Consider the following 17,298-nt stretch of genomic DNA (forward strand, 5'->3'; position numbering starts at 1 on the left):
CTGTGTCTCTGCCTCTCTCTTCGTTCTCTCTGAATGAATAAATAAATCATAAATAAATAAATAAATAAATAAATAAATAAATAAATAAAAATAAAAAAGAGAAAAGCTGACCAGTCTCAGATGGGACAGACAAAAACATGTCTATGGCTCACCTTTTGTCTCTGCATGACCTCTTTTTAAACATTTTTTTTAATTTTTATTTATTTATGATAGTCACAGAGAGAGAGAGGCAGGGACATAGGCAGAGGGAGAAGCAGGCTCCATGCACCAAGAGCCCTATGTGAGATTCGATCCCGGGTCTCCAGGATCACGCCCTGGGCCAAAAGCAGGCACTAACCCGCTGCGCCACCCAGGGATCCCTGCATGACCTCCTTTTATTCTCTGCTTACCCTAGCCTAACCTCCTCTGAGACCCCAGATGGGCAGAGCCCTGCTCCAGGTTCCCATAGCTCCATATACTTGCTGATTATGACAATATTAAGGCAATCACGCCCCACATAGTGACCAACTATTCTCTTGTTTCAACCTGGTGAGTCACAACCTGGCTTGTTCACTGCTATAGTCCCATCCCCCTGTATGATATATGGAACTCTTTGGTATGCAATCAAGTTTGTTGAATGACTTAATAAGTGAATGAATGAAGGATCTTGCCACTGAGATTAACATCAGATGAAATGTCAGGAGGATGGGTGCATGAATTGGCTGAACCAGTTCCCTCATCACCCTTCCTCCTCTCTCTGAGGCACAGTGTTGGAGGGCCTCATTTACACAATCTATTACTGGGGTGGATCTCTGAGTTGATAAATTAATCAACTGATCAAGTCCTCCTAGACTAAAGAAGCAACTGATACTGCCATCGGAAGTACTGTACCCGCAGCTCTATGAGGAAAACACAAGCCACACTAGTTATTTCAAATGAGGGGATTTAATGCAGGGAATTGACACAGGTTTGGCAAGGCCAAGAGAGCACCATTGAGGTAACCCAGATGTTAGTAAATACATGAGGCAGCTACTAACCTTAGGGCTGGGGGAACAAAAGGGAAGAGATGGTGTTACCAGAACCTAGAAGCTTTGATGGGGGACCCCCCACGGCTGGTGCCTGGCCCTCTCTGGGGGCTGCTGCGCGGCGGCTGCTTGGACTTCTGAGGGGGGCGCTGCTTGGCTGGTGGTGGTCGGACCTCTGGGCGGGGGCGTGGTTGACGCTCGAACCTCGGAGGGGACCGTGGCTTGGCCGGAGGGGACCGTGGCTTGGCCGGTGCTCTGACCACGGCGGGGGGTGCAGCTGGCTGGTGCTTGGGCCTCTGAGGGGACGTTGCACGGCGGCTGGTGCTGAGGGGGCCAAAAGAAGCTGGAGGCTGGAGCCATGGCTCTCCTCTGCTGCTTAAGGGATGCTGACAGGAGCTGGAAACCGGGAGGCAGGCCCTGCTCCCCCTCCCACCTTCCGATCGCCCTGCAGCACCTTCCAGCGGCAGAGTCTAGTCTAACGGGGAGCGGACTGCAGGGCGTCGGGGACGAGCAGCCCAGAAATCGCAGAGCAGAGCAGGCGGGGGCGTGGAGCGAGAGACCGCAGGCCGCACCGGCAGATGCCCGGGGCAGCGCAGACCACTTACCTGGTCTTCTGGCAGGCACAGCAGATCCAGTCCTCTTCTTTCTTCTGGTAGAAGCAGCCACTTTTACAGATGCTGTATTTCCGATCCACGATCTCACGTTTGGAGTTGAGGAAGGTGAATGGCGGGCAGCAATGTATGCTGAAGTGCTCTGAAAACTTCTGGTTCTTGGAGAGTCTGGGACCCTCCTTAGTCGTTTTTTGACTCATCTCACTAGAAATCATTGGAGCAAGGAGCAGTGGGGAGAAATAAGACAGCACATGAGGCGGGGAGCTTTCTACTCAAGGAGGCTACTCCCTGCCACTCACATAGTCCAATATTAACATGCAGCCTTGTCCTACACCCTGACTCTAGAAGATCAACTTCTTGTCCAACTCTATGGAAAGGAACTAAATTAAGAGTTTATTGATTTTTATTTGCACAGTTTTTAATCATGTTTTCTGAAAATGGACACATTTTCACTTATGTTTTAATGACCCATTTAGTGTAAGAAAAATATTACAAAATCAAACATATTTGTGGCAAAATAATAGTCTAGGTTTAGGAAAGGCGTTTTCTCTAAAATATAATAATAATATTTCGGTACTAAAATTATAATCAACATTCATACAAAATTACTACATAGCAATGAAAAAGAACGATCAACATGTTTGCATTTCATAAACATAATCTTGAACAAAAAAAGTGGTGCACAGAGGAATACAAGCTGCCTGATTCAATTTACATGAGGTTCAAAAATAGGCAAAGCTAGTCTACAGTTCTAGAAATCAGAACATAGCTATGTTTGGAGAAGGTGAAGTCCGGCTAGGAAAGGGCACCGGGAGCCTGTTGAGGCCAGAGAATGTTCTGAGCCTGGATCTGAGAGGGATCGCTTTGGGTGCACATGCATGTCAAAATTCACTGTGGGAGCCTGGGTAGCTCAGTCGGTTCAGCGCCTGACTCTTGACTTAGGCTCAGATCATGATCTCAGGGTCATGACATCGAGCTCCCTTGGTTGTACTTCAATCTGGCTTCTGTTCCTTTCCTTCCAAAGAAAAATGGTTTTCCATAGCCTCCCAGAGACCTCCATGCTATCAAACCAGTTGTCTTCTTTGATCCCTCTCTCCATCTAAAGGCTTCCTCTCCTGTCACACTACATTCTCCTAGAATCCCTTCTCCATCTCTAACCCCTCTTTATCCTTTGGATAAAGTTTCACCCGCTTTATCCAAAACCACTTTATCCAAAACTTTTAATGTTGCAGTTCTTTGAGGTACAATAAACATAAACAGGAAGTGATTAATGGGGTCATCTTCAACCATTCAGTTAAACACTTATATATTTAGGTCAAGCGAGCACAGTGCCCAGCTGCTGTCAGGGACACAGAGCTGAATCATCACGGTCCTCAAGAGAGTTATCCACAATCTGGGTAGACAGGCAGCCAAGGATGCACAAGGGGTGTTGACAGCCACAAAACCCACTTATTGAGCCCAAATCTGTACCAGATCCTGAGGGAGTTAAGGGGATGGTTCAGATTAACATCCTGCTAACAATGAGCTTACAGTGTAGAGGAGGAATATTACATAGATGTCAGTAAGTGGGATACAAAGACAGCATGTTCTGCAACATGAGAATGTGTGGGTAAATTGGCCTGGAGGGCTCACAGGAGAAGGACAATATGCTGGGGTGGGGAAGCAGGTAGAGAATCATGGGGACAAACATCACATCTCACCGTAAGGGTTTGGACAGTCAGAGATAAGAGTTAGTGGAGGGATGGGAATGGTTGATACCTAAGAAAGACACAGAGGGTCAACTACAGTCTGCCTGAGAGCCCACTCTGTCGGCACTGCAGTGTGGGAGAAGCAAGGGTGGCCAGATGCAAGTGATGAGGCAGGACAAGAGTTAACTGTCATCGTGAAGGATCTAGTCCTGGGGACTGGGAGCCCTGTCATGGCCATCAGCCCATCAGTCATCAAAATAGATGAGAGAGAGGGAGATCATCTCATTGTCTGGGATATGGTGACTTGAAGGCACTCAGGACATTCATGGGGAAGTGGGCACCCAAAACACAGCAGCTACGGCTGTCAACTTGTGAGTCCTTCAACTCCTGGAAGAGGCACAGCCTTGGAAATGGATGTGGTGAGTATGAACTGAGCGAGGAGTTGGGCTGGAGAAGGCTGCCAGGAGGAGTCACTATGTTCAAACTACCGAGAGAGGGGCAAGGGAAAGGAACAACAGAGGCAGCCAGAGAGGTGGGCGGAGGAACAGCCTCTTAGAAGAGGAATTTCCAAATTTGCAGAGAAGGACATGGTCAAGAGTACCCAAAGAAACCCTTAGGGCAGACAGGCATTTTTCAACCAACCAGAAGCTAAAGTTGATTTTTAGGGTCTGATTCATCCCAAGACTCTTAAAGATCTGTCAAACTCTTACCCAAGTTCTGCACAATGTGGCAAAGTTCAGTGCAAGTCTCTGCTCTAGTGGGAAGCGATGAAACACTCCAGAACTAACCTGTAGGAGTCATTTCTTTAGACTCCTAGCACATGGAGACAATGTTACTCAACTTTTCATGGCCAACCCAGACATCCACCAATTTCTCCAGTTTTCTGGAATCCTCTTTTCCCAAATGGTTCAGGCATTCATCACAAATAGCAGAAAATCTAACACCTGCCCTAAATTTTTAAAAATGACTGGCATGGAGTAAGACCTGTGATTCTGAATTCCTGCTCTGACTGAATTCTCAATTCCCATCCACTTGACTGATGCCTTGGCTCACTCCATGCATGGCCAGACCTTCACCCAGCCATCTCTTCCCCCAGCACAGAGAAAAGTTCTCAAATTCTCATTGCAGGAATTTTCTCACCCTCTGCCTTCCCCCAACAAGTCCAGCAGGAGGCAGTCTCACCTCCTGCTATCCTCCGTGTGTGATTCCCTAAAGGAAAAGCAGTTCCCTTCTGTGGACCTTGACATTCTTCCTGGGCAAGCAGATGAAAATTCATACCCCCTTTCCCCTAGTAAAATATTTATAGTCTATGGAAAGTCTCTGGCTACTATTTCTCCTGCTAGCAGAAACCCAGCATTTAGTTGCTGGGGTATCTGATTAATTGCGTATACTCCCTGCCTCTCCAACTATGCCCCCCAACAATGCTCCAGCTTAGGAATACTAAGCCCCACGTGCTAAGCAACAGCAACACACACGTGAATCATCCTTTCCCAACACTCCAAGCTTACTAGTAAATTAGTTATAACCACAGGCAAACAGTGGAGGAAAGAACTCACGTTTTCTGAGCATCCATTACATGGCGGTTGCTTCATACACTTCACCTCATTTTAGAACATAGCATCATCATCACCAACAAACTAAAGATGAGAGAAGCTAAGGAACAGGACCAACTCCATACAGCCAGAAAGAGGCAAACAAGGGATATAAATCCATATCTGTGTGACTCCAACATCCCAGGTCCTTTGACCAGACCCATCACTATCTGTGCCTCCTGTGCTCAACCCTCTTCTCCCAAAAAGGTTGGACTTTGAAGGACTGGAAATGGGCCTAGGACGGGATATGGCTGCATAGATGCAAGGGTTTATGTCCCAGGGTGAGAAAGCCTGTAAGTTGGAGAAACAGCTCACTCCAGAAGGAAGAGTAGAGAATGGGTTGGGGAATATCATACAGCATGGTGTCCCTGCTAGAGCAAGAGGCCCATGAAAGGACACTAGAATATAAACTCCGAGTGTCCTGGAGGCAGTGTGACCCTCCTCCATCCCTTCCCAACCAGCCCTTAGTGGGTTTTAAAATCTACATTCAGGGATCCCTGGGTGGCGCAGTGGTTTGGCGCCTGCCTTTGGCCCAGGGTGCGATCCTGGAGACCCGGGATCGAATCCCACATCGGGCTCCTGGTGCATGGAGCCTGCTTCTCCTTCTCCCTATGTCTCTGTCTCTCTCTCTCTCTGTGTGTGACTATCATAAATAAATAAAAATTTTAAAAAAAAGTAAAATAAAATCTACATTCACTGTTGAAAATTAGAAAACTTGGATGGATAAAAACAATAAAAATTCCTAAATTTGTATCCCATAGTTAACACAAAATATTTGAACATTTTTTCCTTTTACAATAGTTACATATAAATATATAGTTAATAAAAAGCAGGATCATATCTTACATACTGTTCAGATTTATATACTTGGAAAAACCATTCATTTTGTTTAAGTTTTACAGATATACACATTATTTATAGTATTCTTATGGCTTTTAAAATCCGTGATAAATTTATAGTTACAACCCCCTTTATAATTCATATATTTGCATCTTGTCTCATTTTTCTTGAGTCATCTTGCCAGCAGTTATCCGACTTTATTATTCTTTTCAAAAGCAAGCTCTTGGTTTTCTTGCTTGTTTCTTTCTCTATTTTTTTCTAGTTCATTAATTTCTGTAGACATTTATTATTTCTTTTCTTCATTTTTTTTTCGGCTTGTGTCTTTTTTTCTCTATTAAGTTTTTTTTTTTAATTTTTACTTATTCGTTTGAGAGAGAGAGCACAAGAAGAAGGATAAGTACAGGGAAAAGGAGAAGCACATTCCCCACTGAGCTGGGAGCCCAAAACAGAGCTCAATCCTAGGATCTGGAGATCATGTTTTGAGCTGAAGGCAGACACTTACTCTGAGCCACTCAGGTGCCCGAAGTTTATTTATTTTTTAAGTAATCTCTGCACCCGCTGTGGGGCTCAAACTCATGACTTTGAGATCAAGAGTTGCATACTCTTCTGACTGAGCCAGCCTCGTGCTCCTCCTCTATTCTTGAGTCAAACACTTCTCACATATGCTTTTATGGTTAGAACTTTTCCATTAAGTACAACTTTAGCTGTATACCAGAAATATGACTATAAGTCATTTTCACTTCATTTTGAATATAGCGGAGTTCTTCTTTGATTCATCCATTATTTTTTAATCTGTCACAAAATTTTCAACTGTACATTAACTTCTAATTTAAATGCATTCTAGTTAGAGAAAGTGGCCTGTGCAATAATGACTCTGATATGTGTTGAGATTTGCTTTGTGGCCTAGTTCATAGTCAATATTTTACAATGTTCCACATGTGATTGAAAAGATTGCGATCTTTTCTATAACTAATATGTAACAATTTAGGATTGTCTAGTGAAGGTAAAAACGTGCACAAACTACCATCTAGCATCTATTCTTAGGCACAACAGCCATCTTGGATCATGGCTCAACACCGCAGGGGAAGCCAGCGGAAGAGCAGAAAGACTGGAGAAGCCTGAGTGCATTGACTATGGAGTTGCTGTTCTAGGACTAACTCTTGAACATTAAACATCTTTTTAATTTTTTAAAAAAGATAATATGACATTGAATAAATAAACCATTCATGGCACACGTTCATAATAAATTATAAATTAAATATGGAGGCTGCCTAATACCTAAATGTTTGGATCTTTTTATATATCGACCTGCAAGATGCAGCCTGCATTGTGGTCAAGACTTCAAGTTCTGGTCTTAGGATAGCTGGGTTACAACTTGGCTCTGTGCATCAGCCAAGAGCCAGACTGGCTAGCCTCTAAAAAAATCTATATCTTCATGAACACTGAATATCTTTTACACAAGAGACAAGACAAACTTGCACCTCATTTAAACTACTATTATTTCAGTTACAAGCAAGCAAATACAATTCAAATTAATATGCTCAATTTCGGGCAGCCCGGATGGCCCAGCGGTTTAGCGTGCCTTCAGCCCAGAGCCTGATCCTGGAGACCCGGGATCGAGTTCCCCATCAGGCTCCCTGCGTGGAGCCTGCTTCTCCCCTGCCCCCCTCTCTCTCACACTCTCTGTGTGTCTCTCATGAATAAATAAATAAAAATCTTTTTTAAAAAATATGCTCAGTTTCTTCATCTAACTGGGTGGCTTACAAACAACAGAAATTTATTTCTCACAGTTCTAGAAGTCAAGCAATCCAATATCAAATTGCAAGATGAGAACCCCTACCTAATTCGGAGATGACATTTTTCTTGCTATGTCCTCACATGGTGGAATGAGCAAGGGAGCTCTCTGGGGTCTCTTATGAGGACACTAACTCCATTCATTAGGGCTTCACCTAAGGACCTCATTACTTCCCAAAGGTCCATCTCCTAACACAATCACATTGGAGGTTAGATTTCAACATACAAAGTTTGGGGACACAAACATTCAGTCCATAACAGAAGAGAAGAACAAATAATAATAATGCTTAACTCAAGAGGCCTTTGAAAATATTAAATAGAGTAGGTAAAGAACCTAACACTGTACCTTATGTAAATTACTCACTTAATAAATTCTATTTCCCTTTCATTGAGAATTCAAACAACCTATCTAATTCTACTGACTCCTTCAGACACATTCTCAATGAATCTCAGTGGGTTATTTCTGATGACATTTAATTCAAGCATTAATTACATCTTTTTTGATGTTAGTGGCTGAAGACAAATCATTATGAACACCGCATGATGTTTTCACAAAAGATGTCACCTAATTGCAGAGCAAAGACAACATGAACTATCTGGCAGGATGGAGAATTTTAATTTTAAACTAAAATACAGTCTCCAGGCTTTCCAGATATTTCTATATACTCTAAAACTAAAGAGGAGGAAAGTGAGGCATGTACTTGAAGAAGGAGAAGAAGGGAGTAAAAGAGAGGAACCAAAGGGAGGGGAACATGAACCTCACCCCACTATTTATTGAATACCTGCTATGTCCTGGATGCTTTATATCCATCATTTCTAGTTCCCAAAATAATCCTTCTAGGTAGTCCCTACTCACACCATTTTAGAGATGAGGAAATTGAGGCCTGAAGGAGTAAATGCTCCAACATCATGTAATAATAATAATAAAACAGCAAACTCATCACAGTCAATATGACTAGGTGATTGCCCAATATCCATTCTTCCCTTCAATAACAAATCTGGATTTTGCTTGGTACCATGACATACCCAGTTAAACATGTACAGCTCCCCATGTGATCATGTTCTGACAGTGAGCTGCAGGCAAAAGTCCATAAGGAGATGACCTTTTTTTAATGATAAGGCTTTATTCAAGAAGGGAATGCTCCTGGGGTGCTTGGGTGGCTCAGTCGGTTAAGCATCTGCCCTTAGCTCAGGTTATGATCCCAGGGTCCTGGGATCAAGCCCCATGCTGGGGGTGGGGGGGAGTCCCTGCTCAGCAGGGAGTCTGCTTCTCCCTCTCCCTCTGCCACTCCCCCTGCTTGTGTTCTTTCACTCTCTCATAAATAAATTAATTAATTAAATCTTTAAAAAAAGAAGAGACTCGGGGCAGCCCCAGTGGCGCAGCGGTTTAGCGCCGCCTGCAGCCCAGGGCGTGACCCTGGAGACCGCGGATCGAGTCCCATGTCGGGCTCTCTGCATGGAGCCTGCTTCTCCCTCTGCCTGTGTCTCTGCCTCTGTCTCTCTCTGCATCTCTATGAATAAATAAATCTTTAAAAAAGAGAGAGAGAGAGACTCTTCTTTGGTGTGTGCATCCAGCCCAACCCAGCTGTCTCCAGCTCCTAGTAGGTAGGATTATTTCACACTTGGTCCATAGGGCTCCTTCCCCTTGCTTCCTTCCCATCCAACAACTGCACAGCAAACACCTCCATCATCTTTGCCCAAAAGCAAGTCATTTCTTCAAATCTTTCCAGAGCCTTCCCTTACCCCAAAGAGAAACCATCACTCCTTCCTCTTTCATGCCCTGACCTTGTGTACTATACATAATTCTGGGAAAGCATCTGAAAGCTTTTGTTACCCTTACCCTTTCACTGCTTTCTTAAAAATTCTGCCCTTGGAATCTTGTTCAATGCCTGATTCAGAACAAGTGTTCAGTCGATACTTGATTAAAATGACTGAACAAGGATGTGTCCCACAAGTGCTGCCTGTCTCCAGATGTCCCCACAAGGACCTCTGCTCTGGCTCAGGCAATAGTGTATGTTCAATGAGAAGGTAACACAGAAAGCGACCTTTCCAAATGACCTTGAAAGTTATAAAACTGGATTCTTCAGAAAAAAATTTTTCTGTGAACCCACTACATCTTTTCTTAATTCATGCAAATTAATTAGGAAGCTTTAGTCAACACACACATCCAATTACATATTCTAGAAATGGCATTAGCATCTCTATATAACCACCAGCTGTGTTTAAACATAGCTTCACTATTCCCTAAGGAGAGACTGCAGGTGGCTTTAGAACCCTAAATATAAAATCGATTTCCTTCCTTTTATCCATCCTTCCTTCTTTTCCACTATGTTTTCTTAAAAGAGAATAGGGAGGTGAGGTAGTTATTTAATAGCATTGGCATGTGGCCCTTGTCTTAGGCAGTCCTCTGGTAAGGAAAGACAATGCAAGTAGTGAGCTGACATGTTGCAGCTATGTACTCCTTACATCCACAGGGCATCACAGGAAGTCAAATGTGGAAATGGGTACAGGCTCTGTGCAGTGAAGAGTGGATGAAAGTCAGTACTTGGGAAACAGAACAATCCTTCAGTTCTTGTCAGAGCCATGAGCAAGGGCCTGCACTTGTCTTGTTTAAGGAACTCACCATGGGAGAGACAGGAGGCCACCCTTCACCCTCTCATGGTCCAAAACCAGTGAGAACAATATTCTGGCTTCAGAAAGCAAAACTCCAAAGGAAGATAATGATCAGTCCCGAGGATGTAATGTGTTATATGGATTAAGGAATGGAATGTTTAACATAAACTTGGGGAAATTTTAATTAAAAACCAAAGCAAGATGGGGCACTGAGTGTCACAGTTGGTAAAGTGTCTCTTGGTTTCTGCTCAGGTGGTGATCTCATGAGTCTAGAGTTGGAGCCCTGCATTGGCTCCACACTCAGTGAGAAATCTGCTTGAGTTTCTCTTTCTCGCCCTCTGCTTCTCCACACCCCCACCCCTGCACACGATCTCTCTCCCTCTCTCTCTCAAATAAATAAATAAATAAATAAATCTTTTAAAAATAACAAAGCAAGAAATTTTATTTTATCTTTTATTCATTTTTTAGCAAGAAATTTCAAATCCATACAAAATCAACTCTGTTGCACCCCCCAAAAAAGGACTTTTTCATTTTTTCATTTCATAATTATATAATTACAGTATTACAAGCCTATTCACGCTGAATACTAACTGGGAAAAGAGAGACAAAACTAACTTCTGAATTTATTCTGCCTTGATCATTTCTGGCGTAAATTATCTCTTCTTATAAGTGGTCAGCTAAAGTTCAGCTCCTTGACAGAACTATTCCTGCCCTCCCTCTGATCCTTCTAAAGGTGGATAAGGGTATGGGGAAGCTGGTGGTCTTCATGGCTATGAGGGAAGAGGTGGCTAGTTTGGGTAGTATCCTCATCTGCTGGCCATGGAATGCCATAGCATGAATGACGCAAGTTACTGCTAACCCCAGCAAAGCCACTGGTCATCAGGGTCCCTATTCAGTAGCCCCCTACTCTGTCCTCTCAGCTCCTCCATATCTACTTGAGGCAACCTCTGGCTCCTGTGTGTGTCATGTGTTACAGGTGGGGAATCAAGAGTCCTATCTTGGGACCATTGGCTTAGACAAGCTCCCCAACCGAAGCTGTGCATTGATTCATGGGCCACACTAGATGGGCAACGCCAGGGGCTTGCAACCTGTCCTCACTGCTCCTACTCAAGTGTGTCAGTAGGACCCATCACCCACCACACGCGTATACACAATTTCAAACCTATCTGGATGATTCCACCGCACCATACCACAGCCCCTGCCATGATTCTGAGGCTTCATCTGGAGAAAAGAGAGAACATGAATGTTTGCTTCTTAGCTTTCTTTCTCTCCCCCTACCTTGAATAAGCTTCCTGGAGTGCAGAGTTCCTCCATAAATTCACAAAGTGGGGATCCCTGGGTGGCGCAGCGGTTTAGCGCCTGCCTTTGGCCCAGGGCGCGATCCTGGAGACCCAGGATCGAGTCCCACATCCGGCTCCCGGTGCATGGGGCCTGCTCCTCCCTCTGCCTGTGTCTCTGCCTCTCTCTCTCTCTCTCTGTGTGACTATCATAAATAAATAAAAATTTAAAAAAATTCACAAAGTGAAGAAGGCTTAAGCAAATAAGGACATGCTCTTCTTAGGCCTTTTTTCTCCTTTACCCAACTCCTCCCCATTATGGCTATAAATTCTCATTAAATCCCCTACTGCCACCCTATCTGCCTTCAAGTGATTAGGAAAACAGTAAGGAAGAGATGGGAATAACCAGGAATTGCAATTTTCATAGACTTGTCTCAAGAACAACATGAAATGTTCAATTTTTAAAATACTAAGTTAGGGGCACTGGTCTACCTCAGTCAGTGGGGTGTGCAACTCTTGATCTCAAGGTTGTGAGTTTGAGACCCATGTGGAGATCATTCAAAAATCAAATCTTAAATATAAACAAACGAACAAATAAATAAAAATAAAATACAAAATTATTTCAAAAGCATGGAGAATAAACTTCAAGTGCTTAAAATACTTATAAATCTTGAATGAATTTCTGTCAAACCTTGCCTCTATTTTACAATTTAACATTTATTCTCTGAAAAGCAAAGACCTTGAGAGTAATAAAATCTTTAACCTTTCATTCTAGAAGAAGAGACAGAAGTAAAACACATTTTCCAGTAATAATGTAAGAATATGGACGGGAAATACTAAATGGCTTTTTACTTACTGGGAGGGACATTCTCTGGGGAGATGGTAGGAAAATCCCCAACTTAATTTCTGCATATTCCCCAAGAAACAGGGGATAGTCTTTCAAGACATTGTTACAACAGAAAAAGTACAACATTCATTATTCTATACATTTTTTTAAATTAGGCTAGCTTATGAAAGGAGAAGGTGGTCAAGGAAATCTTAGTATTTTTGTACAAATACAATGGAATTGGCAAGGCTTTGATTTTTGTTTAATTATTGATATTCTTATGATTGATTAATCATGGAAATATTAAGTAGCCATTTGAAGGCTGACTGAATATTAGGCAGCCCTTTTACAAAGTGAAAGAAGCTGTATTAACATAGAAAATATGTTCAAAATACCAAAGTGAAAGGCACAGGAAGCTGGATTATTTATTGCATGCATCAACTGGAGGAAGCTGGCCCTTGCAACTAAAGCCAGCTGACAGCCCATGTGGTAGTGTCTCAGGTACTCCCAGACATCTCCAGTGGTTGTGGCCTCAGCCAGGGTTGGTACAGGAACCAGAAGGCCCCTAGCAAGGTGGCTGCAGGCTCAGACACTGTCTTGAAGAGATGAGCTACTGGTCCTCAAGCAAACTTGGGCAAATGTTCAGGCTGGTGAGCTCCCTCTGGAGCATCAGGAGGAATTTTGGAAACAATCTGTGATCATAAATGACAGAGGGGACCAGGTGACCCTGGTGGGAGAGGGGCCAGGCAACATCAGGCTGCACATGTAAAAATTATACACAGAACAAGACTGAAGTAAGTACAGCCAAACACAACACTAACACTCAGCCATTCATTCAAACAGCTGTTGAACGCTGAAGTGCCGGGGGCTGAACAAAACCGAGAGGGTCTGGGTACTTGCAGAGCTCAGGGAATGTGGAGGGAGACTCACTAGACCATCTCGAGAACAGGATAGCCAATGTATGACTGCCATCTAATGAGAGGTCTGGAGGAAGGGAGTGGGGTACTAAGAGAGAATATAGTGGTGAGACCCCTTTAGAGTGGGGGGAGCTAAGATGGGAGGCTAAGGCAGATCTCTGCCTGAGATCTGAAGGATAAGTGGGAGTCAGCCATGCACAGGGAAGGACAGAGTTCAGACAGAAGTCCCGACACTTGATTTGCTTAGAAAACAAAGCAAGGATACACCTGGAGCATCACGAGGTGGTAGGATGAGGTGCGGAAAGGCCAGGCAGGGCCTTGAAGGTGAACTAAAGGATAGGAAGAATGTAAGTCATTGAAAGATCTGGACCGGAGGAGGTAAGTCTTCCTTTTTTTTTTTTTTTAATTTTTATTTATTTATGATAGTCACAGAGAGAGAGAGAGAGGCAGAGACACAGGCAGAGGGAGGAGCAGGCCCCATGCACCGGGACCCCCACGTGGGATTCGATCCCGGGTCTCCAGGATCGCGCCCTGGGCCAAAGACAGGCGCCAAACTGCTGCGCCGCCCAGGGATCCCAAGGTAAGTCTTCCTAGTTATGTTCCATGAAGATCACTCAGGCTTCTTGCAACATAGACTGGAGGCAAATAGGAAGGAAACAAGGGACCAATGACAGAGGCAAGGACTTCATTTGAGGCAGGGGAACAAAGATGGATCTTGGAAATCAAATATAACTTGAGTATGGGTTGGATGTGGGGTCCATTGGCAAGGATGATTGCCAGGCATATGGCTTGAGCAAATCCCCAGTGGAGCCATTTACTGAGGTGGGGAAAGCTCCAAAAGAGGGGAGAAAGGGTACCGTTTTGAACATTCATTTATTCAACATATTAACTTAGAACCTACTATGTACCAAACATGTTAAATCTTGAGTTGCCAAGGAGGATCTAATGTTGATGATGACACATGGCAGGATGGAAGGAAGCATGACAGATGCCTCTAACTTGCTAAAGGTCAGAGCATAAACTAGTTTCCTACAAGTAAACAGTTTGATGGTTTCCCATCTGTTATTATTACAAGTGATGCCATACTGAATAAAACTGTGCACCCATCATGTCACACACGTGCAAGTGTCTGAGGGATGTATCTCTAAAAGTGGGATCAGTGGATCAAAGAATCTGTGCACTTGTAATTCTGCAGATTTTGATAGGTGTCTTCCAATTTGCTCTCCGTGGGATTGGTACAAATTATTATTTATTCTACAAACAATGTATGATAAAGCCCATTTTCCCAACACGTCAACAATAAAAGTAGATTATTGAACCCTCAGATTTTTGCCAACCTGATAGGTAAAATGTTTCATAATGCAAACTAGAGATGGTAAACCTCAGATGTTTTAGATTTGGGAAGTCCATAAGTATGACTTACCATATTAGCAGAATAAGGGGAGAAATAAGATCAGTAACATAGCATTAACTAAAATTCGAAATCTAATCGTGATAGATACTCTTAACAAAGAAGGTGGGGAAGGGGATGGTCCTAATATTATTAAAAGCTAGCTACCAAAACATCTATAATAACAGCTTACTGTTGGTGAAATTTTAGAAACATTCATCTAAATTAGACACCGCAAGAGGGATGCTATCACTACTATTCAACACTGTATTTGAAATCCTAACCAGTGCAATAAACAAAACAAAACACTGAAGCTCTACAGGCTAATTAGAACTAAAAAGAAGATTTCAAGATTTCCAACCAGATTTCTGGACACTAGATCAATATTCCAAAATCAAAATCATTTTTATAGATTAGGAAGATTCAATTAGAAATGTAAAATAAAAGAATCCATTCAAGCTGACCACAAAACCACAGGATAACTTCAGATAAAAAGAATATATCTAATAAAAGAAATGCAAGACCTTCGTGAATAAATTTGCAAATCTTTTTTGAAGGCTGCAAAAGAAACAGTCAATGTAAATATGCTGAATATCCCCCAACAAATCTATAAACGTAATGCTATTCCAATAAATATCAAATGTTCATGTCATTGACAAGATGATTTCATCATTCTTATGAAGCTATAAAAGACCTAGTTAAGCCAAGACAATTTTGAATAAGCGTAGGTTCTTATCCTACCACATAGAGACTCTTATCATAAGCTATACTAATTAAAACAATAGAGTATTGGGGCGCCTGCATGGCTCAATTGATTAAGCATGGGACTCTTGATTTCGGCTCTGGTCATGATCTCAGGGTCCTGGGATTGACCACCTTGGGCTCTTCCCTCAGTGAAGAGTCCCCTTGAGGATTCACTTTCCCTCTGTCCTTCCCCCTGCTCTCACATTATCTCTCTAAAATAAATAAATAAACCTTAAAACACACACACAGAATAGAGTGTTGCCCTTGGAAATAGACCAGTAGATCAAGGGGATTGGACAGAGCTTAGAAACAGACCCACATAGGTATAACATAGTATAGTTCATAACAGAGGGGTTGTTTGTTTGTTTGTTTGTTTGTTTGTTTGTTTTTTACTGGAAAATGATAGATTACTCAAAATGGAGAAAAATGAAAGCAGACTAATAACCCGGGTAGGAATAACAATAGCAAACACCTGTCCAGAGATACCAGCCACGCACCGTTCCAGGGCTTTGTGCATTCAACTCACGTCATCCTCACAACCTCACAGTAGCCCCTTCCTGCAAGTGAGAAAGCAAAGATACAGAGAAGTCAAAGAACCTACCCCGGGGACACAGAGCTAGTAAATGGATCCCCAGGATCCCACCTAAGGTAGGCCGGTCTGTGGGGCTTTTAACACAGCAGATGTGAAGAGAAAGAAAACAAATCATAAAGATTATGATTTTATAGAACAAAAGATGCCATGAAGTTACAAGGTAAAAGATCGGTGCCATTATAGGAGAAAAATATAGGAATATATAAAAGTACAAGGTTTCATAATCAGAGTGTTAAAGAGAAAACAAATGACAAATTTTTTAAAATATGAAAACAGGCACACACAAAAAATATAAAGGAAGTATCTTTAAAAGCCAGTAATCTTATGCAAATATCCTGAACTCCGTAGGACTCCAGGAAATGACAGCAAGGAAATGTAAATCGACGCCCACTCCGACCGACCCAAAAAGAAGAGCTAAAACGGGACCAGAAGAGCTAAAAGGCGAGCAGAAGGCCGCGGACCCGCGGGCCCGGAGGCGCGCAGGGGGCGGGAACGCAGGGAACCGGGGCTGGGCTGGGCTGGAGCTCCCCCGAGGACCCGCCCCCGGCCCCGAGCCCGGGCCTCCCGCAGGCGCCCACTGCTCTGCGAAGAGCTGCTTCTGGAATAAAACCCGGAGGCTCAGCGGTCTCGCTCGCTGCAGACCAGGGCATCCTTCACCTACCATATAGCTTTCCAAATTCTACTCAGCCCCAGCTCCTCCGCCAGGAAAGAAAGTATCACTGCGACGCAAATTCAACTTCACATTCACCACCTTCCTTAGAGACCCTTGATGCTTTCTAAAACCAGGCCGAGGGCAATGCTTTCCTCTGAGTGTAGATTTACACAATAAAAGGCTGTGCCTTCCGTGTTGATCGTCCGCAGCAGTAAAACTATGCCTAGGAAGTAAACTTTGGTTGTCACTACATGACTTCTCTGAGGATGTCTTTATCCATTTGACCTCTTTTATCCATTTGTCTATCTCCTTAGCAACCAAAATGTTTACATATCAATAGCGTGAATGTTGAACAGTGGGTTCTTGAACTAAGAAACCGGTTCCAGGTAATGGAAAATTTCTTAGAGATATTTATTTTGAATCAGGGTACTTTCCCACAGACAGCAGCATCCTGCCAAACTCCAATACTGAGTTGGGGAGCTGCTGAGGCTTTAAAATAACAGCATAAAAGTGCCTCGATTTGTCTAAGGATTGACAACCCATCTGGAGAGCGAACAAAGCCCTCATTGCTCTGTGCCAGGTGACAAGGACAAAGTACAGTGGCCACTATCCCATAGACTTGTGCAGAGCCCTTTCTGACAACAAACTCTACCTGAATTCAGCTATTAGAGGAAAAGGAACAAGTGTGACCCAAGGTTGGTATCCTTAGCACATAGATAATATATTTTGCAAATGTTTGGGGAGTAAAAACTTTGCTT

At 43.2% G+C, this 17,298-nt stretch overlaps 1 protein-coding gene across 8 annotated transcripts in view; it reads right to left on the bottom strand.

The window, feature by feature from the left end:
* MOBP (myelin associated oligodendrocyte basic protein) overlaps positions 1-17,298 on the bottom strand; it is a 54,127-nt gene that overhangs the window by 24,856 nt on the left and 11,973 nt on the right. For 5 of the 8 annotated variants that reach the window (XM_077865698.1, XM_077865699.1, XM_077865703.1 and 2 more), the window contains 2 exons: positions 1,610-1,819; positions 1,062-1,328 (listed from right to left, as the gene is read on the bottom strand). The exons of 1 other annotated variant lie outside the window; for it this stretch is intronic. In XM_077865698.1, coding sequence (XP_077721824.1) covers positions 1,062-1,328; positions 1,610-1,815 — 473 coding nt within the window. In that variant the 5' untranslated portion in view covers positions 1,816-1,819. Of the gene's footprint in view, positions 1-1,016; positions 1,329-1,609; positions 1,820-17,298 lie in introns of all 8 variants that reach the window. 2 more of the 8 variants (XM_077865706.1, XM_077865705.1) reach the window with 2 other exon arrangements.

This window comes from Canis aureus, chromosome 22, assembly GCF_053574225.1.
Source record: "Canis aureus isolate CA01 chromosome 22, VMU_Caureus_v.1.0, whole genome shotgun sequence".
Taxonomy (NCBI): domain Eukaryota; kingdom Metazoa; phylum Chordata; class Mammalia; order Carnivora; family Canidae; genus Canis; species Canis aureus.